This window comes from Calidris pugnax, unplaced genomic scaffold, assembly GCF_001431845.1.
Source record: "Calidris pugnax isolate Ruff unplaced genomic scaffold, ASM143184v1 scaffold38, whole genome shotgun sequence".
NCBI lineage: Eukaryota > Metazoa > Chordata > Aves > Charadriiformes > Scolopacidae > Calidris > Calidris pugnax.
In genome coordinates this window covers 4,260,682-4,282,986 of record NW_015090995.1, presented here as the reverse complement: position 1 = coordinate 4,282,986, position 22,305 = coordinate 4,260,682, and the positions used below count along the sequence as shown (strand labels likewise).

The 22,305-nt window shown below is 53.3% G+C and overlaps 2 protein-coding genes across 3 annotated transcripts in view; both read right to left on the bottom strand.

The window, feature by feature from the left end:
• Positions 1–1,469: 1,469 nt before the first annotated feature.
• On the bottom strand, positions 1,470–7,917 carry CNGA2 (cyclic nucleotide gated channel alpha 2). Its single transcript, XM_014954907.1, has 6 exons — positions 7,805–7,917; positions 7,486–7,596; positions 6,528–6,698; positions 4,112–4,219; positions 3,587–3,693; positions 1,470–2,893 (listed from the first exon to the last, which is right to left on the bottom strand). The coding sequence occupies exons 1-6, from the start codon at positions 7,915–7,917 to the stop codon at positions 1,470–1,472; spliced, it is 2,034 nt and encodes a 677-aa protein (XP_014810393.1).
• A 3,172-nt stretch (positions 7,918–11,089) lies between these two features.
• Positions 11,090–22,305, bottom strand: part of FATE1 (fetal and adult testis expressed 1) — an 11,689-nt gene continuing 473 nt past the window's right edge. Inside the window, exons 2-9 of one of the 2 annotated variants that reach the window (XM_014955269.1) lie at positions 19,514–19,728; positions 18,781–18,947; positions 17,915–18,003; positions 16,787–16,948; positions 14,060–14,138; positions 13,424–13,609; positions 13,055–13,371; positions 11,090–12,781 (exon numbers count right to left, since the gene is read on the bottom strand). In XM_014955269.1, the coding sequence (XP_014810755.1) occupies positions 13,478–13,609; positions 14,060–14,138; positions 16,787–16,948; positions 17,915–18,003; positions 18,781–18,947; positions 19,514–19,709 (825 nt within the window). In that variant the 5' untranslated portion in view covers positions 19,710–19,728 and the 3' untranslated portion in view covers positions 11,090–12,781; positions 13,055–13,371; positions 13,424–13,477. Of the gene's footprint in view, positions 12,782–12,825; positions 12,921–13,016; positions 13,372–13,423; positions 13,610–14,059; positions 14,139–16,786; positions 16,949–17,914; positions 18,004–18,780; positions 18,948–19,513; positions 19,729–22,305 lie in introns of those variants that run through there. The other variant, XM_014955267.1, reaches the window with a different exon arrangement.

The window sequence follows — 22,305 nt, the reverse complement described above, 5'->3', positions numbered from 1 at the left end:
CCAACACCAGCACAGTATGGTTAGGTAGGGGTGGCATTACTGCTTCTGCTGAGGTTGCTTGCAAGGGTTTTGGTGGCCTTTCCTGCAACTGTACCCATCACCAACAGCCTGGCAGAGCTTTGCTGGCACATGCCATGGTGCCACGTTTTCACCCTTGCACATCTTCCCCCCTCCACCCCGGCATGGCTCTGCCATTCATTTCTCCTCCAGAAGACAACTGGCCTGCAAAGCTCCAAAACTCCCACCGAGTACAGGAAAACCTCCTGCCTAAGAAAATAAATGTGTTCTGCACTCTCTCTGAGCTACCCACAGCAAAGCAAATACGGGCACAGTTGGGTTCCACCGCTGCTTTGTTCCTTCAAAACATGTCATTTCAGTCAAACCCTTCCTGGCACATCTGGCTGTCATTAGATAGAGGAGAGAGGAAGTTGCTGTGTTGCTCACACACGTAGCACAACAGGCACCAACCAGCTGCAGTCTTTACCTCTGGGTTGTACTTGTCACCTGAGAAATCCATAGTCCAAATGGAAATCAAGTTGCCTCCACAACTTGGGGGTGGCTTGGGAACACCATCCCTCAGGAAGGTGCAGCACTTGGGGTACCGAGCCACCCACACCAGGTGACCACCAAATATAGCAGAAGGGAGAAGAGACAGACAGGAGAACAGCAGCTGCCAGCCCTTCCAGCTAGATGTCCAGCCTCCGTGTGGGTGGTGGAGAACACCTAGGTAGTGACACTGATCCAGACCAGCCTCTCCGTCTGCAGATGTAAGAGGCACAGATTGGGCTGTCTTAGTTGAGTTGTGGTACCTTGGAGGTAAGGAGCCTCTCGGTGTTGACTGGGCATCCGCAGACACTCAGTGGAGACTATTTACCTAAAGTGAGTTATAAAGGCCAAATCCAAAATGCATTTGTAAATATCTGGTTTGCGTTTTGGTCTCTCTCGTTGGGGTGGGTTTGTTATCTGCAAGGAATGCAACAGCTTCCAAAGCCCTTCTCCTCCTTGGTCCCTGTGTGGATGGGTGGGTGGCACATGGCAGGCTCTGCCCACCATGACTCTGCGTCTCCTCAACATACATGGGAGGTCAGCACATCCAGGTACCCCTCCATGCAAGGTTCATGTCCCACCTTCTGTTAAGGCAAACAGGAGGAAGGTGGTGTGATGGGCACAGATCTTTTGCAGAAGCTAGAAGGAAACATTAGCAGTGGCATTAGCCATTCTCCTCTTTTTAGTGATCCAAGTCCAAGGTCTCACACCAAGGCAACGAGAAAAGGGACAGGCTGGAGGAAGAGCTAGGACAGTCACTTGATTTGGAGCCATCTCAGGAGCTGCCATCAAGGCAGTGGCAGCAGCAACGCTAAGGACCTGAGAGAAGTTCCTGGCAAGGCAGCCACAGGATCTGCCTTGTGAAACAGCAAACGCTGTCTCAGCACAAGGCCAGACATCATCTAGTTGACCTCTTCACCCTCTCATTGCGTCCCACCAGATACAGCTTTCTCCTCATCCTCAAGCAGACTGTCCGAGCTATCAGAGAAGAAGTCCTCCAGATCCTGCTGCCTCATCTGAGACTCCAGAACAGTGATGCGCTGCTTGAGCTTCATCTGGGCATCATTGTACTCTGTCAGGAGCCGCCCAAAGCGGGTGTGCAGTGTGTCCAGGTTCAAGACCAACCTGTCCAGCCTCTCCTCTACACTGTGCTCTTCTGTGCTTGCCTCTGCAGCTGACTCATCCAGCAGCCCTTCCTTGATCAGGATCTCCCGGCCACGCTCCTCCAAGACCCTTTTGGCATCGGGATACTCTGTGACTGCTTCCATGAGGTCTTCCTTTGACAGGCAGAAGAGATCAGAGTAGCCCAAACTACGGATGTTGGCTGTGCGCCTGTTGCCCATTTTGCTCCCTTTAATGTTGAGGATGCTGATCTCCCCAAAGCAACCTCCTGCAGTGAGCAACGCATACTGTGTTACTCCATCATCTGCCACCACGGCCAGCTTCCCCTCCTTAATGATATACATTTCCTTCCCAATGTCTCCTTTCCGGCAAATGTAATCCCCTGGGCTGAACACCTGAGGGCGAAGCTTCAGCACCAGCTCCACCAGTAGACCTGCCTCACAGTCCTGGAAAATCCTCACCTTCTTCAGTGTCTCCAGGTGAACATTGATGGCAATCTCTGCCCTTAACTTATCAGGGAGATTCTTGAGAACTTCCCGTTCGTCTACTGCCTTCTTGTTGGTCCACAGGTAGTCAAACCACTTGATGACTTTGGTTTCCATTTCTTTGCTCACCTTGCGGAACTGCATGTAGTGTTTGATGGCATCAACTTTTGCCTGGAACTCTGCCCTGGTGGCATTCATGTTGGATATCATGGATCCCACATTCCCCACAATGGTGGCAAAGATGAGGACACCGATGAGAAAATCAAAGATCACAAAGAGGTACTCTTCATCACGCACAGGGGGAGGGGTCTCCCCGATGGTAGTCAAAGTCAACGTAGACCAGTAGAGACAGTAGACGTACTCCCGGGCCAGAAAGCCATATTCAGGATCTGTGATGTTGGGATAGACCCAAGTGTCCTCTCCAAGGCCTATGGCCTTGGAGATGGCGTAATAAATGCATGCATTCCAGTGGATGATGACCAGGATGTAAAGAACCAAGTTGCTAATGCGGAAGATGTTGGGGTGGCTGGTTCTGGTCTCAGTCCTATCAAAGAACTCAAACATGCGGGAGAAGCGCAGGAGCCTGTTGAAGCGCAATTCAGGGCGGTGCAATCCCACAGCAAAGTATGCCAGGTCCGTGGGGAGGATGGAGAGAACATCCAGCTTGAACTGTAAGGTGTGGATGTAGTTATCCCTTAACTTCTTCAGGTCCTTAACCAGGAGGCCATGTTCCAAGAAACCTAACAGAGAAGCAAATGAGAGAATTAACTTGGCTTATGTTCAACTCTTCTGCAGGTTTTGTAAGAGCTCCTGAGAAACATTTTTTGGTACGCCATGCACATGTGTGCATATACACACAGGGTGATCCAAATAGTACGAGTTCCACCCCATCTACTCAGTTTACAAGCTTTTGTTAGCACTCAAGCCCTTCATCTGGCAAAAGCCACCTAAAGATGTCACTTAGGGATTTACTCTGTTGCCGTGGAAAAATGGGGACACAAAGGTTTCCATCCTCCAGATCATGAATTATTGCAGTTCCAAAAGAAAATGTACAGCCACCTGCCGCATTCCGAGAACATTAAATTCTACCATTTTTCCATGTAGATAATTCATTAGCTGAACTGATGCAAAATCAGAGATACAGACCTTCAACTATGCCCAAATGCTAATAGTAATGCAGGTAATTTTGTACAATTATTCAAAGGTGAAGTTGAAAGCTGGGATGATTAATCTTTCATTCTGAAACTTACTCCATTTCTCAGATCTTTTAATTAGATTCTTTCTCTGGAGACTGCTTCGTACTAGCGAGTGCCAAGGTAGACAAAACCCTCCTTCTAATGGAGCTGTAGATTAGGCCTCTTCCTCGCAGCTCATCTCCACTTTTAGGGGATTAAAGCAAAGCCCTCACAAGCCAGGATGCTACTTCTGCTTACCTGTGCGGAGGCGGATCACTATGTCCCCAATGTAGATGGAGTCCGAGATGTAGTCTAACACCAGCCAGAGGACAACATAGCTCTTTTGCAGGTCACTGAAGCAAGCCCTGGAGGATGGTCGTAAAAAAGGGTGGTGAGACCAACAAATCTCCATATCATCTCTCACTATTACAGCTGAGTATAGGCTGAATCCAAGGCTCCTAACTCTGCAACAGCTTGGCCACTTGCCCTTCTTCTCTGAGAAATTAAAACCCTGTTGTCTGGAAAATCTGCCCTCCCTTGACCCACCTTCCAAATGCACCTTGCAGCTTGACCCCAAAATCGTGGTCCTTTCCAACCCGGGCCAGAAGATGGAAGCTCTGCCTTTGCACTGCAGAAGCCACAGTGATAGTGGGGGTCCCTTTCCTTTAGGTTCCCACCAGCCCCAGCACCACCAGTGTCAGTTGTCTGATCCCGGCTGGGCCACGACAACCAGGGGAACAGGAGGATTAGAGGAGACGGGGATGCTACACCCTCCCAGCTCACCTGGCTACCAGCAAGCACCAGTTATAGAGGACAGGAACTGCAATGACAGCCAGCCAACGGTAATACCAGTCCCCTGCAGGGTCCACCACGAAGATCTGCCATTTCTTCCTGGAAGCAGAGAGAAAACAGAGCTGACAATGGACGGATAATGGGCTAAACACAGAACGTTGGGTTGGAAGGAACCATCTGAGCCACATCCTTCATCCCTTGCACTAGACTGGCTCAAGCTGTAGCTTGAGTGCCAGTCTCTAAGCTAAAACCAATCCCAGCAGTGCTGAGCAAAAACATCCAGCACTATTAAATCTCCTTTATCCCCCAAATTGGGCTCAGTAATGTACCAGAAGAGGAAACTGCAGGATGGTCAGGCAGAGCAGGTGGCCCTACATGCACGCAGCATCCCACCAGCAGCGCCAGAAACAGATGTATGGAAGAGGATAATCAGAAAACTTCTCGTTCCATGACACTGCCTCTTCCAGATGAGGTACGGATTGGTGCCAGACAGATCTTAAGAGAAGATTAATTGGAGCAGGAAGGAAAGCATGCTGCAGAGCAGTGGGAGGGCCAGGGCGGGATGTCCAAGCCCCAGAGCAGCGACACGGGGGGCAGCTGGCATTGCGAGGCTGCCATCACCGTGCTGTTCCCAGCTGCCTGCCCGCAGTCTGCCCGGCCTGGGGTCCAGCCTTTGAACTGCTCCCAAGTGTTTGATCCTGCTCATCTTGGGACTCCGAGATAAGATGCGTGTGCTCCAGTTGCCAGATCTCACTGGAGAAGCCGGGGAAGAGAAACTCTGCGGCTGGGCTGATAGACTGAGCTGCTGCAGCCTGGTAGGGCAAAACTCCTTCTCCCCCCCTTCCCTCCCCTTCCAGCTTTTGAACATGCAAAACTCCCTCCAGTGATAGGAAAAAAAAAGCCTTAACCCACTTGCCAACAGATTCCCCGTGCCCACCCCACTGCTTCTGACAGCTTCAAAAGGAGAAACCTCTGCCTTGAAGTCTCCTTCCCCAGTGGCACCCGCTGTGCCCGGAGTGTGGGGACAAAGCCCAGTCCCCCATGTTGGTTCTGGGTACAGACAAGCAGGTGGTCCATCCTCCCCAGTAAAAGCGCTTATCTTTTGCCCAGAAAGTGCGACTCTTACGGGTTTTTTTTGAGAAGGGGACTCTTTGTGGAAAGCACTGACTCACCTGCAGCCAGCCAGCCCTCTTGTAACACCCACAAGCACAGATAACCTCAACAACGGTGTTAATTGCATTGGTAATTACAGCTTTAAATCACCAGTGCTGCCCACAGCAGGTGGCCAGAGTCCCTGACACTATGATGACAGCGGGGGCCAGGGCTGGAAAACCAGGGTTCTGGGTTAACCCGGGAAGAGAGAATAATCATCTGCCTCTTCCCGAGGGCTTTGCACCCAAGCCCATGAACAGCAGCTCCTGTTTGGAGTTACCAGACTTGGGGGATGTTCTTACCTGTGGAGCCAAGGACCTAGAAAACAGCAAAAGTTACCACCATCTTGCCAGGACCCCACTGGCACCGAGCAGCCCTTTTGCAGCACACTTCAACTCCCTCTGATAATTAACAAGCTCCCCTTAACCTCACAGGGCAGAACGTTTTTTTTCCCCATGACTAGTCAAGACCCAGATACAAGGCTCAGATATTTTTCTCCTCCAGAAAACAATCATCTTTCGGTGGTTTAATTACCATGTATAATGGTAGGGTCCAGAGCAGTCCATGAGCTTTGCCCTTTAATTAGCCAGCAGAAGAAAAGCCAGGTTATTGCTTTTCACCAGGAGTGTGAGCTGAGGAGATGAAAGGGCTGGATTTGAAAGCGCCTTTTCAGAAAGCTGCCGTCACAGTGTCTGCTCCTGGGGGGAGGCAGGGGGGGCACAGGCAGCAAATGCTCTCCCTTCATCTCCCTTCATCCTGTGGCTGATGAATGAGACTGGCAAATCCTACGCGTTTTGCGCTTGCTGTGGTCTCCCGGGTGGAGACCCTGCATTCCTTGGCTCGTCCCCACCTGAAGGTGCATCTCTTTACAGACCCAAGGCTCGCTCCAAATGCCAACCCTAGTGTTGAACAGTTCTGGAAACAGGGAGGTCTGCTAGCTTTCATGAGCCATGCAGTGTGTCCTACCAGGGCATGGACCAGGGGAGAGAAGACCCCACAGGTGAGGGACAGGCCAGCTCTTTTCCACAGGGACAGACTAGCAGGTCTTATGTGCCTGCACAACAGCCCGGCAAAGCCAGGCTGGCTGCCAGGACAAGGGCTGGAGAGGGCAGGAAGGACCCTTCCCACCACTGCGTCCTACCTCCTCCATTCCCATCCCCATCCACCTCCACCAGCCATCGCTGTTGGGAGCCCCCGAGCACCATGGGCTGATCTCCAGCCAAGGATGGCTGAGACCATAGGGAAGGGACCCTACTTTTTGTTTTTCTCCTCTGTCTCCTCATCCTCCAGATCGTTGCCAGCTCCTGCAGCCACTGTCTGAAGCTCAGGGCCCTGGAAGCGCTCGAGGAAGGGGTCTGGCCTTTGTTGCTCCTCGTGCAAGCTCTTGCTGGCCCAGTCCCTCAGCACCAGCACCAGCCGGGCTATCCTGGAAGGGGGAGAGAGGCAGAGTCAGGAGGTGTCTGCAGGGCAAGGAGGAAGCAAAAGCATGAGAGCAAGCAGGGGGGCTACAACCGAGAAGAAAACTCACAGCTCCCTCTCAAGCCCAAACATTTCCTTTTGCCCCACCCTTCACAGAATCACATGGGGTTGGAAGGGACCTCTGGAGATCATCGAGTCCAACCCCCTGCCAAAGCAGGTCCACCTAGAGCAGGTTGCACAGGAACTTGTCCAGGCGGGGTTTGAGTCTGGGTTTGAGTCCAGAGACAGAGACTCCACCACCTCTCTGGGCAGCCTGTTCCAGGGCTCTGCCACCCTCAAAGTGAAGAAGTTCCTCCTCCTCATGTTTAGGTGGTGTTTATATTCAAGTTTGTGCCCATTTCCTCTTGTCCTAACCCTTGTAGTGATGTGTGGGACCAAGAATATATGAGCAAGAAAGCCCAGCCTGGAAAAGACCCACAGCTCCTTCACCTGTCCTGCTGCCATTCCCACGGGGACACAAGGAACGTGTGGGTGACTGGGGCAGACTGAAGTTGCCACCAAGGGAAAGGAGCCCCTGAGCCCTCCCAGGACTCCAGAGGTGATGGAGCTGTCCCCTCCTGCAGCCCTCTCCATGGGCACCAGGGCACCAGAGGAGCATTCACAGACACTGGTCCCTGCAACCCTTGAAGGCCACACAGCAGGAGGGAATCCTGACCCCACACAAGTCCCCGGTGTCACAGCCAGGCACAAAAAGGCTTGGGCTCACCCCAAGCCAGCAGCACACACATGGATACCTGGCCAAGGCTCCCCTGCCTTGGAAAGCAGAGGTAGCTGGCTGTTCCTCCTGATCCAGGGGAACCCCTCTCCGCAGCTCTGAGGAGGCACCATCCTGGGTTGAGCAGGTCCTGCAGTAGGGAAAAGGAGGGGAGAGGGTCACAGCCACACCATGCCACCCTGGCACATGCCTACAGCCAGAGGAACTGGAGGAAGCGGGCAGCTGGGGTTTGGCATCGCAGCTCTGCCCACACCAGGTCTCAGCAGACACACCGAGCTGGTCCTCCCCTCTCCTGCCCCACCGCTGCCTCCCTCAACCAAACCAGGGACCAGCCTGACCTGCTGGTGCTAAGTCCTGTCCCGTCTGTGTCACCCTCCACTCGGGCTTGGGTGGGTGGGCAGGGGTGGTGGTTGGCTGGTGAGCTGTGCAGACCATTACTCTTGGCCGTCATCCTCCATGTGAGGAGAGCATGGGCACACACCCTGCCCCAGTGACCTGCAAGGAGCAGAAAACAGCCACAAGAAGAGCTATGCAGGACACAGCATGTGGTTGGAACACAGAATCATAGAATTGTCTAGGTTGGAAGGGACCTTAAAGATCATCTAGTCCAACCATCAGCCTAACTCTGACAAAAAAATAAATACGAAGTAAGCAATAAAAAAAAAAACCAACACACTAAACCATATTCTTGAGGACCAGAGACATGGCATAGCATGGAAAGAGAGAAGGTCAAATCCCATGGGATGTGCCCACCCCATGTTTTCCACCACCAGCCATCACTGATGCCGCAGTAAGAATCCTGCAGAACCATTTTGCCCTCCCCAAGAGATCCCACATCTGCCCATGGCTCATGAAAGATGCTCTCCTCCTCGTTCAGCCTCCTCAGACATTGCCGGGGCAACAGCATCCCCAGCGATCCGTGCCATAACAACAAGCCCATGGCTCTTGCCACCACTTCCAGCCCAAGGAGAAGAAAATAAGACTTGTAAGGGAATGCAAGGCCAGCCCTGGTGAGGAGATGCTGTCGTGCAGCAGCATGGGGTAGACTTTGTGTGTAAAAAGGTGTTTTCATCCCAGCATCTGCCCTCTTTCTCCAGGGCACAGCAACCTGCTGGTGGTCTGCCCAGTGAGCCCCACCTCTTGTTCCAGCAGAAATCTCCCCTGTGCTGGAAATTAAGGTTTGCCATTTAAAAATACCATCTGGGTTTAGAGAGCAGCAGAGAAGGCCCTGCATTAATATGCAGAGGCTGCTGTGGAGCTGTTAAGTGTGGGATTTCTCTGGGGTTTGTTTATCTAAGAAGTGAGAGATGCCCACGGGGCTTCCCCAGCACCACACGCAGCCCTCACCGCTCTGCTGCACCCCCAGCATAGACCACACCGTGCAAAAACACCCCACACAAACACAGATTTGCACATGCAGGGACACAAAGGCATTGCCCAGACCATGTATTCCCACCCTGCCCGCTCCCCCCAGGGCACAGCACACCCTCCGTACCCACATCACACGGACGAGGCAGGTTCCTGGAGACCACCGAGGCTCTGCTCGGGGGAAGGCAACGCCTTGTACAGCTCCACCAACACCACACAGAGACCACATCCACGCCGCACGCACGGGGGACAGTCATGCACACCCAGCCCGGCCACCTCCTCCCCAGGGCCACACAGCTGCTGCTGAGAAGCCACCACCGTCCACTTACGAGCCTGGTGTCCTCCTGAAGCCTTCAACACTTGGCTGGTGCCTACCAAGGGTGGCTGGGGAGCAGCCCTCCCCCGGGAGCCCCCTGGGCTGGCTCCGGAGCACTCAGGCTTTTAAAGCAAAGCCAGCATCTGTGGAGCCCCCTGAGCTCCTGCCCAAGCAGAGGAGCAGGCGAGGTGGCACCCCGGCGGTGGCAGAGGGGTCTCCCCGTTGCACGGGGGAGGGTACACACACGCGTGTGCCCGTGTGCCTCGTCACTACAGCACGCCCATCCCCTGAGCATCCTTGATGCCCTGAGTGGCGAAGCGCACTTCAGAGGAGTAAATAGCAGCCAGCTTTTGTGTCTGGGGGATGAAAGGGGAGGAGGGAAACGCACTGCTCGGGGATGCTCCATGTTCCTCCCCACCTGTCCCCTTCTCCATCACCTCCTTGGCGGCTGGAGGGACCAAGGAGCCACTTCCTCACCCAGCTGGAGATCACAGCCATCCTGAGCAGCTCTGGGTCAAGCAGCCCCTGAGTCCCCACCAAACCCTGGGGAAGGGTTATTGCCCAGCTGGGGACAGGCACGGTGACCCCCAATTGGGCTCAGGTCCTGCCGCAGGAGGGAACATAGTGGGATTGCCTCCCAGGCCGCCTGCTTCTGCTCCCCTCTCCCAGTCCTCTGCCCTAGGGAAAACCCAAGCTGGTGACCCTGCTTCACAGGCTGTGCCACAGCTACTGCCCTGATGGAAGATTTGCAGATGTGGCCACATTTGAACATCCTCCCATCCAGCCACCTCTTCTCACACCGAGGGAGCAGAAGACGAAATGTGCTGCTCTGGAGTCCCCACAAAGAGAGCTGCAGAGTTTGAAGGTGATCATGAAATGCATCTTTCACCGATTTCTGCCCTTGTATTTGGTTCACAAACTTATTCTAACAACCAATCAGCATAAAATTTGCATCCCCAAGGCAATAAGGAAGAGGTCAGTTTTTACCCACTTCCTCCAGTACCCAGCCCCTCGGAATGGCTGAGGCTGGATCAGTCCCTGCCGGGCACAGGGAGCCCTGCACAGTGTGCAGGCTATGGCTGAGGCTGGATCAGTCCCTGCCGGGCGCAGGGAGCCCTGCACGGTGTGCAGGCTCATCTGAAAACATCAGCACCAGGAGCCCCTTCACCATCAAAGCTTTCCCTTTTTTTACCTTCAAAGACTTAAATTCCGCTTGTTCTGATCTCACTGAAAACCTGGACAGCAGGGAGCCTGAGGGAAAAAAATGGATTTTTTGCAGCCCTGGCTGGGGCTGCCGGGGTGAGCACCCAGCACCGAGGGACACGTCACCTTGCTCTTGTCCCCACACCACAGACCCAGGCACTGAGGACACAGCTCACAGACCAGGACGTGTCCCTCTCCCACCTCTCCCTTTGCTCCTTGCCTGGAGTTGCCTTCAAAAAGCGACGTGGGAACTCCAGGAGCTGCTCCCTGGCAGCTCCCTCGCACCGTATTGCACAAGAGTCTTTATTTTCCGTGCACATCGTTGTGGCAATGACCCCAGGAGACACCCTGCCCTGCCACATGTGCCACCATGGGATAAAGAAGAGCCAGGAGGAGGAGGCAGGGAAGAGAGAAAGGAAACAAATAATGGGCGTCCACCAGAAACAGGGATGGCATTCATCAGAAACTCTCCTCCTCCAGATTCACCCCCAGCCAGGGTGCCCAGCATGTGTGTTTTACACCATACTTTACACCATTATGGCCAAATGGGCCATAGCTCTGTAGCTCTGGAGATGCCAGAAATCCAGCATCTGATTAAATAAATCCACGTGGCTGAGACATCCAGCTCCAGGTCAGAGTCCTGCTGCCAAGGGAATAAACCTTACCTGTTCCCATCCACTGGGATACCAGGGTCAGACTCCACGGTCAGTAGAAGAAACACGTCCAGAACACACAGTTTATTAAATTACACATTTTATGTGTCAGTGTTTCCAGATTTACACCAAGATTTATGACTTACATAAAAGTCACGTTGCATTCCCTACAACCTGACAATAATCAGCCTTTGAGAACACATACAGTTTGATCACCTCTCCTCCAAACATCTTCAGTCCGCACTTTGAAGGTGGTGCATCCCCCAAAGGGTCAGCCCGTCTCACCCTAAAATACAGCTTTATAAAAAGACACCACAAGCTTCCTCTGACACACATTTGCGCCTCTCAAAGAAGAGAAACCAGCCAAACAATTTACCTGCTTTCCTGGCACGAGTCACGCAGCAGCAGCCTCCTTATATAGACCTGTTGTGTAAAGTCCCCTGGTGACCCTGACCACATCCCTGAGCCACAAGAACCACCCCTGCACCAGTGCTCCTGTCCCTCACACGTCCCCTGTGTCATGGCACGTCACGCCAAGCCCACCACACCATCCTGGCTCTCGTCTGCAATAAATCTCAGCGCTCTCCTCAGCCCAGCTACCAGGCACAGGTTCAGACCTGCAATTACTTGTGGGACATTTATTTATTAGTCGATGTCCAGCTGCCAGATTTACAGCCACGGATGCTTGATGCTGTTGCAGGCAGAAAACACCCAAGCATCCATGTCTGTAAATAAGCCATTGGGACATCTGGATGACCTGCAGACCCAGTTACAATTACTTACAGGTGGAACAGAGAGGTCCTGTTAAGCCAACACCTGCCCCCAGAGTCTGCAAGCACAACTCCAGCAAATGTGCTGGATGAACCAACAAAAGCATCTCAAAGTCACCTCAGATGCAAGTGTTACTAAACTCCACAGAAAAAGAGAAACTGAAAAGCTGTTGAACTGGGCTTGTTTTTAGCTAAAGAGCATCTGGGCCAAAAATTCCCCCCACCTGTGTTCTTGCACCATCGTTGAAGTTAGAGCTTGGCAGCAGACCTGGGAGCGATCCTGCCCTCTGGTATTGGCAACCTAACAAATACCTACTGCTGCCCAAATGGGCAATTTTCCATGGCCTGTCTGGTGCTATCACTGTTGGTACAAGGTCTGATAATCCAGAGAGTCACCACGGGGAGTTTTCCCATTTAAATCTCTCTGGGAAAGAGCCAAGCTCCTGGATAAGCCCAGACCTCAGCAACGCTCTTACAGTCACTTTGCATCTGAACATTTGCAAACCCGCTGCTGAACTGCCTCCAGAAGGATGGGAGCTGAGGAGACAGTGGCACAGCAGCTCCCAGGGCTGGGAGGTCCTGGCTCCTCCAGCTCCATGCCTCCTGGAGCAGGAGCTATGGCATGGGAGAACTGGCAGTACCACCTCCACCGAAGAACAGTTGCACAAAGCAGAAAAGAAAACCCAAACTCAAGCACTCTACACAAGCTTTTTGGGGTGGAAGATGAGGAGCAGATCACAGCAGCTGGCTGAGGACTTTCATGGGGTCAGAATTGAGTTATCCCAGCCAGGAAGCAGCCAGGGGACTAGGCCCACCACACTCTTAAGACTGTAACAAGACCCCATGCCCACAAACACCCAATGCCTTGGTTTTGCATCTCCTCTGGCTGACAGCCCAAGGGCCAGAGGGTCTCCCATTGCTCTGCGCAGGACAGACACCCCCTGTATCAGCCAATTTCTTATGAGACCTGGGGTCTTCACAGCAGCTTCCCACACAAGCACTGACCTCATCAAACATGCAAGATGGTTGCAACCACAGCCCCTTGGTTTTGCATCTCCTCTGGCTGACAGCCCAAGGGCCAGAGGGTCTCCCATTGCTCTGCGCAGGACAGACACCCCCTGTATCAGCCAATTTCTTATGAGACCTGGGGTCAACCACAGCCCCAGCCCTGGGACTACACCTGTTGGGCCACACTCCTTGTACACAGACACCCCCTGTATCAGCCAATTTCTTATGAGACCTGGGGTCTTCACAGCAGCTTCCCACACAAGCACTGACCCCATCAAACATACAAGATGGTTGCTTGTGCACACAGAGCAGTTGCAACCACAGCTCCAGCCCTGGGACTACACCTGTTGGGCCACACTCCTTGTACCCCACCTCTCCCTGACACCCCTTCTTCAGCTGCTGTGACACGAGGTCCAGCTTTATCCTTTCCCTCAGCCACCTCTGATGCTGGAGCACGGGAGAGGGATGGCACCTTCAGTGCGATCAGGGCCTAAAGGACACAGATCCTCAAGGGCCTACAGTGCAAAAAAGCAGGTCAAGTTAAGAAGAAACACGTAGTTTTACTGTTTGCAAGCATGGATCCTCTCAGAAGAAACACGTAGTTTTACTGTTTGCAAGTACGCAAGCACGGATCTTCTTGCCGCCCTCGCCCACCCTGCCAGGGTTGGGCAGGGGAGGTCAGGGCACGGGACATCATCTCCTCAGCCAGAGCCAGGTGTTGATGAGGCAGGCGGAGATCAGGACGGAGTAGACCAGGGCCTCCTTCTGCCGCCAGGCATCGCACTGCTCCTCCAGCATGCGGAGCCTCCCCGAGATCCTTGTCAACTGCAAGGGAAGAGGTGAGGGCCACCATCAGCCCTGCAGCAAACTGCAGGACACTGGTGACACCCCAGAGGCGTGGGACAGCAAGGTATGGAGGGATGGGAGCTGCCGTCCCCTTCAGGTCCTCTTCTTCTAGAGCAAACAGCTATCTTGGTGTGGGAGAATTAGCAGCAGTACTGCAGCTCCTGAGCAGATGGTCCAGGAAAAGGTCCTTCCCATCAGAAGGGCTCAGGGAGATGGAAGGGTCTGGATGTCTCCTGTAGCCTCAGGAGAGGAGCTTAATGGGTCAACACATGTGTAAGTCCTCCCCTGCCTCTCCATTAGCAGCATCCACCAGGACTAACTTGGCAAGGGCAGCCCATCAGGACTGGGAACAGCCCCCCAGAGCCTCCTCACCCACCCTCCCATGGCTTTCCCAGGGAAAGCACTCACAGCCCTTCACCCCCATCTCACCTGCTTTCGCATCGCTGCCATCTCAGCCATCCCCACCTCCTCCAAGGTGCTCACTGGGGCTGGGCCAGTTTCCTGGGAGCTGGGGAAGGAAAAGAGAGATGCAGATGGACAAACGTTGCTGGAGAGGCGCAGCCACCTTCCCCCAGACTGCCACAGGGAGCTGAGCCATGCAGGGACCACGTGCATGTCCAGGATGGGCCATGTGGATGCAGCATCAGGAGAGAGGGAACAGCACCTTCACAGCATCTGCTCAGCTCTTCTTAACCCCCATCGTGCATATTCATACCCCTCCACCATGCACCCCATAGTGATCACAATGAAACACACAGCACATGCCATGGCAGAAAAAAAAAAAAAAAAGAGGGAAAACACATGCTTTGTATTTCTTTACAGGTCCAACAGAGAAAAAACGTGGTATTTACCGAGCATCCATTCTCTACAGGCAGAGGAACTCACTGAGGGTTGGATAAACCATCTCTAGAGCCCGTCAGGTAAATACGTATCACAGGGCAATGCCGAAACGGAGGGGTGATCTCGTTTCCATCAGCAGGGGAGGATCCTACTGGTGGGAAGCAGCCATCAACCGGGGGGAACTACCTGAGCAAACGCAGCAGCCAGCAGAAGAGGGTCCTCTGTTTGCTGAGACAAGGATTTGCCCCTCTCCTGTATTTCCAGATACCACAAAGCTCACTTTCCCCACCCCCCTGACAAAAAGAAAAATAAAGTATCACTTTTGGCTCTTCCAGCAAATTTCACCTGCAACTTGAAACATAAACAAGCAACCCAAGCATGTGCCACTTTCTTCCATCCCTAGAAACAAAGGGGCCACCAGTGGGATTACCTGCTGCGCTGGCAGAGGCAACACAGACCAGGGATCTCCAGGGCATCCCCTGGAGACACAGCCTTGCTGCAGGGCCCACAGCACCGAGCCACAAAATAAAGCGAGAAAAATCAAAATTGCTACGTTTGGTCTGTTGTTCCCATCGTTACAGGCTGCTGCAGCAAGTCTTCTAGAAATCACAACCCCTCTATGCACACCAGTAACTTGCAGATACATAGGGGTTAATGAGCATCTGACACCACTCCTTCTGAGACCTGAGGGAGGGGAGGGTATTTATTTATTCCCCTTTGCAGGAATCAACACGATGTTGATCTTGCTGAAGACAAGCCAGAACGGCATGGGGCGATTCGGTGAATCGCCAAAAATACTGCCTGAAAATACTTTTGTGAGATAATACCTGCACGTAATGTAGCTGCGGAGTGAAATGAAAGTCACAACAGAGAGAAAAATCCAATTTCCCCCAGCGCAGAGCCATTAAAAAAGGACACATCCTGCAGCTTCTGCCTGAAAAATCCCAGTTGATACAGGTGACCAACCTTTAGAGACTAGAAATTACCTTCCAGTGACTCATACCCTTCAAGATATCACTGTCAGGCAAATATTCCAGCCTTTGTCTGAGACCAGACTTTTCTTTATTAAAATTACAGGACAAACAAATCAGCTCAGTCAGGTGTTTTTTTTGTTTTTATTGTTGCATAGGGGTACAAAGCTGTCCTACTGAAGAGATACCGTATGTACCTTACGTGATGCAGAACACCAAGAAGAGGCGTTTCAAAGGATTCAAAGGGAGATGGAGACCTGGGGAAGGGTCTGGGACTCACCCCACCACATTACAGCAGCTCCATGAGCTCCCACCTCTCCTGGTACCTTGGCCTAAACCTCCTCTACTGCTGATGGGAAGAGGGAGAAGGTCTTATGTAGCCACTAACCAGATCTGGTGGCATGCCCAGACTTTTTTTAAAAAAAAAAAAAAAAAAAAAAAGCAATTTTAAAAAACAACATTTGAAAATAGTCAGCCTACTGCAGTTAAAAGCAGGGACATCACTTTGCATCATCCCCAGGCAGACAGCTGGGGAGGGAAGGCAGGATGTGCCACTGACGGCACCGATGATGGATGCTCGCTCTCCTCCCAGTCCGCCTGCAGGCTTTGCTCAAGGAGAATTAGAAGTATTTAGATGTTCCTCCTGGTGCTCAGCAGCCTTAGAGCAGTGGGGACACCTTAAGGCTGCAACGATACCTTTGAAGGCGTTCAATTTACTGCGCTTCCACAGATAAGAAGGTGGTGGAGGCAGTTGCTCCAGCACCTCGGGAGAGATTGAGGTCACTGCAGACCTGCTCCAGCGAGCACGCAGCCACACTGCACCCTGCCTGGAGGCAGCAGCTACGGGATGAGTAACTGGGTGAAGCCAGTTCATGGAAAAGGTTAATTAAGAGTGAGCAAGATAGAGCCAAGGGTGCTGGGAGCCTGCAGGAGAGAACGTCTCAGGGATGGGACCTGGGTCAGGCAGTCTGTTCTGCACTTTGGTTCCCTTCACACCTTTCTCTCCATCGAGCTACCAAGATATGCAGAAAAATTAGTACTTTCTTAGCAGCAAAGAGCGGCTGAAATCCCAGCAAGGTCCCAGGCAGCGTCTGATCACTCGGGGTGCCCTGGGGACCCGTGTTAAGCTGAGCAGAAGACACAAGCTGGGCTGGGTTAGCAGGGTGCACCCAGGCTGGCTGTACCAGGCACCCCAGGGACAGGTGAGGAGCAGAGTCTGGAGCCACACAGGACCATCCTGCTCCCACGCCACGCAGCCTGCAGTTTACAGAGCTCACGCCTCAGCCAGGCAAAGCCAAATCCTTGCAGAGTGATAGGGAGGTGGCTCAAGATGAGCCAAAGTCACCTGGATGGCACCGGGTCTTGCAGAGAGTTCTGGACACGGTGGAAGAGCACCTGGCCCAGCTGGTACATGGTTTGGAAGATGTTCTGCATGGAGTAGATCCTGCCCGTCTCTGCGAAGAGGGGGAGCGGGGCACCACGCATGGGCAGGGGACACACATCTGGCCTGGGGTGCACACAGAATCACGCCTGTTATCTCCTGGCCTCCTGCAGCATGGGCACAGCCTGGTGTTTGGCAGCGCCCTTCATCCCTTCAGCAGCTCCAAGCATCTCTGGGCAATGCCATGGGCACCCAGACCCCCATGTCACCATGTGGGAGAACACCCTCCAGCAGCCCCTAGGCTCAGAGGCAGTTGCCTGACTCTTCCAAAGCCAACCATAGCTGTGTGATCACCACACCTTCACCAGCTGCTCTCACAGGGGTTGCAGAAGACAGCTCTCCTGCCCCTCAGGACAACCCTGGACTTCTAGGGGGAAAAAGGTCTCTGTTCTGGGATTGTTAGAGACAATTTCTCCATTGGAGAGACTCTAGAGCCCAAGACCATGAGCAAGGATCACTATCATAATGTTACTGCTCACTCAAAGAGCTGAAAAGCAAGTTTGCTCTTAGCCCACCCTGTCTGCAAGGAACCCCAAGTTTCAACAACCCTTGTAGAAACCCGGTGAAGTCCTGGTGCCTCATTTGCCTGTGGTCACCTGCCCATAGCCCCCAGCATTGAGCCACGCTGGTGCTGGAGCAGGAGAGCACATTGCAAAGCACCAAGAGGAAGATGGGCAGCGTCAGAGAGACCAGAACAATTCAAAGCAGACAGCAAGGTCCTCTTGGCCCAGTGGCCAGGGAAGGACTGACACTGCTCCCAGCCTGCTGTGAGAGGGGACGTGCTCTCCCACAAGCATCTCAGCAGAGAGCTCATCACCCTGGGGACCATCTCTGTCATATGGCACGAACTTCTCTGATGACACCAGAAGCCTTGTTCCTCTTGTGCAAGAGCAGGACTTGCCAGACACTACCTTGCCCCAATCTGGATACCCTCCCCATCTCGGGGCATTGACACCTGAGAGCATCAAAGCAGCACAGACATCAGGAGATGCTGATGCCCACCCACCCCAGAAAGCTTTGACTTATGCTCACCGCTCATGGTGCTGGCCTGGGCTGTGCAAGACCAGCTGGGCACAGTCACTTGGAGTCCTCTCCCGCCGCGACCTGCTGCTCTGATGGCCCTGTTGGCATCAAACACAACCACGTTAGGGCAGAGACACCACACAAGGCGAGCCCAGCCCTGTATCCTGCGTGGTCTGGAGCACCAGGAGCCCGTGTACCCAGGGAAAGCACTCTGTGGTGGGAACACTACATGAGCCCCAACGAGCTGGAGTGGGTTGGGGAGACATCCTCAGAGCAGGGTGAGAGTCACCAGCAAGAAGCTTCTGACCTGTCCCTTATTTGGATCAAAAATCCTGAACTTAACATATCCAGGAATGGCTTTTCAATCTCAGGGAGATGAAAGTCCTCGAGAAGGCAGATCAGCAGGTCCAGCAGCCAAACCAAGCATTTGCTGGCCCATATCAGGGGCCTCTCTTTGAATTAGTTCCACAAAAGGTTAAAATCCTGTTTCAACTCTGACACCAGAACCCGTTATGCTGCAATAACAGCTCCATTGCGTACTTCATCAAAGAAAAACAGTGGTTCAAAAGGGACTTCAAAAGTAGCAGAAGGAGGTTGTGGTGGGACTGCACCTACCTCAGCCTATCTCCTGCTCAGAAAATGCAGTTGGAGATCTGGCTGAATCGATGTCTTAGCATATAGGTGTGCACTAGGTATGGGACAGAAAGAAATCCCACCACCCCTACACCAGCAGAGGTAGCTGGTACACCACCAGGAGGTAGCTCTCTGGAAGATGAATTCTGGCTTGGGCTGATAGCAGACCTCTGGAGAAACCCAATGCTGGGATTGTTCCCCTTCCCACCACAGGCAACCCCCGTCCGCTCTCAATATGGTACCAATCGTTTGCGTTTCTGGGAGCTTGATCTGCTGGGTACGTGCAGAAAGGGGAGCTCCCCGAGGTGGGTGGGCTGTGCAGAGGTGTCCGGGGACATGTGCACCACGACAGAGGGGACCTTCTTTTGCTGGTTCAGCAGGACGGGCCTCAAACTGGCATCTGATATTTCTACAGAGAGGAAAGAAAGAAGAATTAAACCAACCTGAGTGCCCTCAGGACAGGAAAGAGAAATCCACCCACGCAGGAGAGTCAACCCTCTGTCTGTGACCAGATGTACATCAAAAACCATGTCCCCCAGGTGTAAGCAGCAGGACAGCCTGGAAAGGCACGGACCAGAAAGCAACCAGACACACTGCTCCAGGAAAGTGAGGTTTGGGAGCTGTTTTTCAAAGAGACAGGGCCGTATGTCTCTGCATCCCAAAGCAGGGAGCCTACCAAAGGCCAAGAGGGAACTGGAAGGGATGTGGAGGGAGATACTTCCACATTTTGCTCCTTACCTTTAGGAGCAAAGACCCCTCCTGCCTTCTGTTGGTCACCTTTGCACACCTCTCCCGAAGCATCTCTCCCCTATCCTACCCTATCTTCCAGAAGAAAGCTAACTGCAATATCTGCCCCCGTCCTCTCCTCTTGCAAAGCAAACCACTGGGGACTTTTTATAAAGGGGTCCTGTTCCCTAGGATGTTGTGGAGCTCCACCAACCTTCAGCCACCCCAAAAGACAACCCAGGATATTACCTGCGAGAGAAATCCTGTCAGGGATGTACATCTGAAAGGAAGGAGGGACATCCTCTGTCACTGGCTCCTCATCCACAGGGCTGAAGCCATCTGCTACCTTCAGCCTGTTGGGAACCTGCATCCTTTGATTGATGGCTTCTGTGAAGACCAGGTCACAGCGGACTCGGTTCAGGTCTAGTCCCCATAATGGCCACATCCTTTTTTGCTTAAGCACCCTGCAGTTTTACACAGGAGAGAAGAAAGCCAAGTGGTAGCAAGCAGCTCTTCCAAACTGTCATCTACACAGGGACAACACACATGCTACAAGACAGCTAAAATACAGAGAGAAACAACCCAAAAGATCAGAGTTTTCCCAGAGAATGGGGTGTCACACGAAGCTACACGTTCTGGGAGCAAAGCATGAGCTTAGCACCTATTGCCTTGGTTGATAGCAAGGAAAGGGCAATAGTTCAGCACGCTGCTGGGAGAAGAAGAGTCCAGTTTCAGTATCCTAAAAACTAGTGGAAAAAAAAAATTTCCATCCAGAAGTAAAGTTTTTGTGTTCATACACCTCCACATGCCTTTTCGTGAGGGGACTCCATGTTGCCCACAGGAAAAACTGAGCACTAAACTCTTTTCTCCACACACACCTTCACTGCAGTATCCTCCAGGGCCATACCCCATTCCCCACCCCATCCAGTGCCCATCTCCTGGAGTGATCCACAGGAAGCTGGAGAAGATGGACTTTGCCCTCAGCAGAGCTGCCAGACACTGAACCCTCCTCCCAGAAGGGGAAGGGAAGCACACGTCAGCTCCCCCAGGACCAGCACAGGAGGGGACTGGCACCGAGGAGGACACAGCCACCAGCTCTCACTGCCCCTGGGGACAGCCGACAGCAGGAGCAGAACATGGGACGTGGACATTATTTGGGACTTTGTGGCTGCTCAGGTCAGACAACTCCCCCGTGCCTCAGTTTCCCCTTTGTTGAGTCCCAGGGCTTTGAGAAGCACTCTGGGGCCACAATGTCCCACCGCTGTCACTGAGTGGTGTGAGCAGAGGGGCAATCAACACACATTTTTGAGAAAGAAGCCCCCCCAAAAAACACCTTCCTGGCTCCCGCTCTTTATTCTCTCTCAAAAAGCCGCAGCCAAGGAGAAAATCCCAACAAGCCCAGGCTGCTGAGGCTGCCAGACCCCAAACAGACCCCAGCATCCCAGACCTGTCACATCCATGCACAGCCCCCCTGCACCCTCCTTGCTGCCGCTCTTTGAGCTCGCTGTGCCCAAAAAAGTCTCCTTTTGCTTCCAGGTCAAAATCTCCACCGTTAAGTGGGGCTGTTTGCTCCAGCACAGCCCAAACAGCCAGAGGAAGGAGAGGTTTTCCTCTTCCAAAGCTCAGGAGGGTGAAACGGGAGGAGGAAAGTGGGAGGGTGCAGGGGCCCTGCCTTCTTTGATCACGTCCAGGGACTATATTTAGCTGCTGGGTCTCTGACATCACATTTCCAGCCCACCAGGCTGCTCCCAGCCAGCAGCAGCCAGGGCTGCCCACCACCACCCTTGCTGCTGCTTTTCAGGGTGCTTCAGACCCTCTTGGCTGCCCCAGGCCCCCTGCCACCCCCTGGGATAGCACCCAGGGGAGGGGAACAGGAGCTAAATCCTTGGGGAGCAGCACCACTTCCCAAAGCCTGAAGGACCACGGGAGACATGGCCCCTGAGCCACCGACCCCATCCCCTGGAGCATCCCCCGGGTCCTGGAGCACCAGGTACATGAGGGTGGCAAAACCAGCTCCATGTCTGCAATAACCAGCCCTTCCAGTGATCACCTGCCTCGCGCTGCTCTCTCCTCCTCTGTCATTAAAAACCTTTTAATTAGAGAGACACACATTTGCCCAGCATCAGCTGCAGCGCTTTCCTGCTTCCAGCCACACCAAGATGACGTCTCCGCAACTGGGTCTGCCCGAGACACGGTGTGTGGGGACACAGCAGCCCCCCCGCTGCCCCACACCACCTCCACCACCCTGCCCAGACCCAACACTGGCACGGGTGACACCAACCCATGGGTGTCACAACCCACGCACACCATGCTTCTCCCCAAAACCTCTTAGAAAGTGGATTTTTGCAGGAACCCCCCAACTCGGGAGCAGGGCAATAAATCCTGGGATGGTCCCAGCAGTCCTGGGATGGTCCCAAAGCGGTGTCAGTCCAACAGGAGGAACCTGTGACAGACACCCAGCCCCACGGACCCACAGCCATGGATGGCACTGGGTTTCTCCTTCACGTTTGTGGTGCTTTAGAGGAGCAAACGCCCCGCGCTGCCTTCTCAGCCTGCTCTCCGGGAAACCAGCAGATATTAATAACAATAAATCTTGGAGAGAGGGCAGAACGGTTCATTTTCTAATCACCTATGAAACTCCTGCAGCTCCCAAAGAGCAGAGGGATGGGAGGGGAGGGAGAAGCAGGCTCAGCGAGACTAAGCTATTAAGAAAAGAAGAAAAAAAAAAAATATCAGCTGTCAAAACCCATAAGTACAAAATGCTTAAGTGGCTGGATTTCCTCCTTTAACTTTCTGTAGGGCTTTTTCTAGCTCTTGCCAAGCAACCCCCCCCCTGCTTCTCCCCTCGCCAGCGGAAGAAAAGGGCTTCTCAGCCTCTGCTTTGGCGCTTCTCCTCGCATTTCCAGGGACAGGGAATTTCCGGCATTTCACTGAAGCCTGTGAGTAGGTTTAAGTCCTGAAAAGTCGGGAAAACCTGCCCTGGGGAGGGAAACCTCACAACCTCCCTCTCTCCTTCCCTCCCTCCCTCCCCAGCCCGGGAT

Excerpts from the sequence above, each read along its gene's own strand:
- CNGA2 (XM_014954907.1), bottom strand. The coding sequence starts at position 7,917 with ATGACGGCCAAGAGTAATGGTCTGCACAGCTCACCAGCCAACCACCAC. Across the intron at positions 6,699-7,485 it reads GGCAGGGGAGCCTTGGCCAG|GATAGCCCGGCTGGTGCTGG; the intron begins GTATCCATGTGT and ends TCCCCCTTCCAG. Across the intron at positions 4,220-6,527 it reads ACAGAGGAGAAAAACAAAAA|GAAGAAATGGCAGATCTTCG; the intron begins GTAGGGTCCCTT and ends CTCTGCTTCCAG.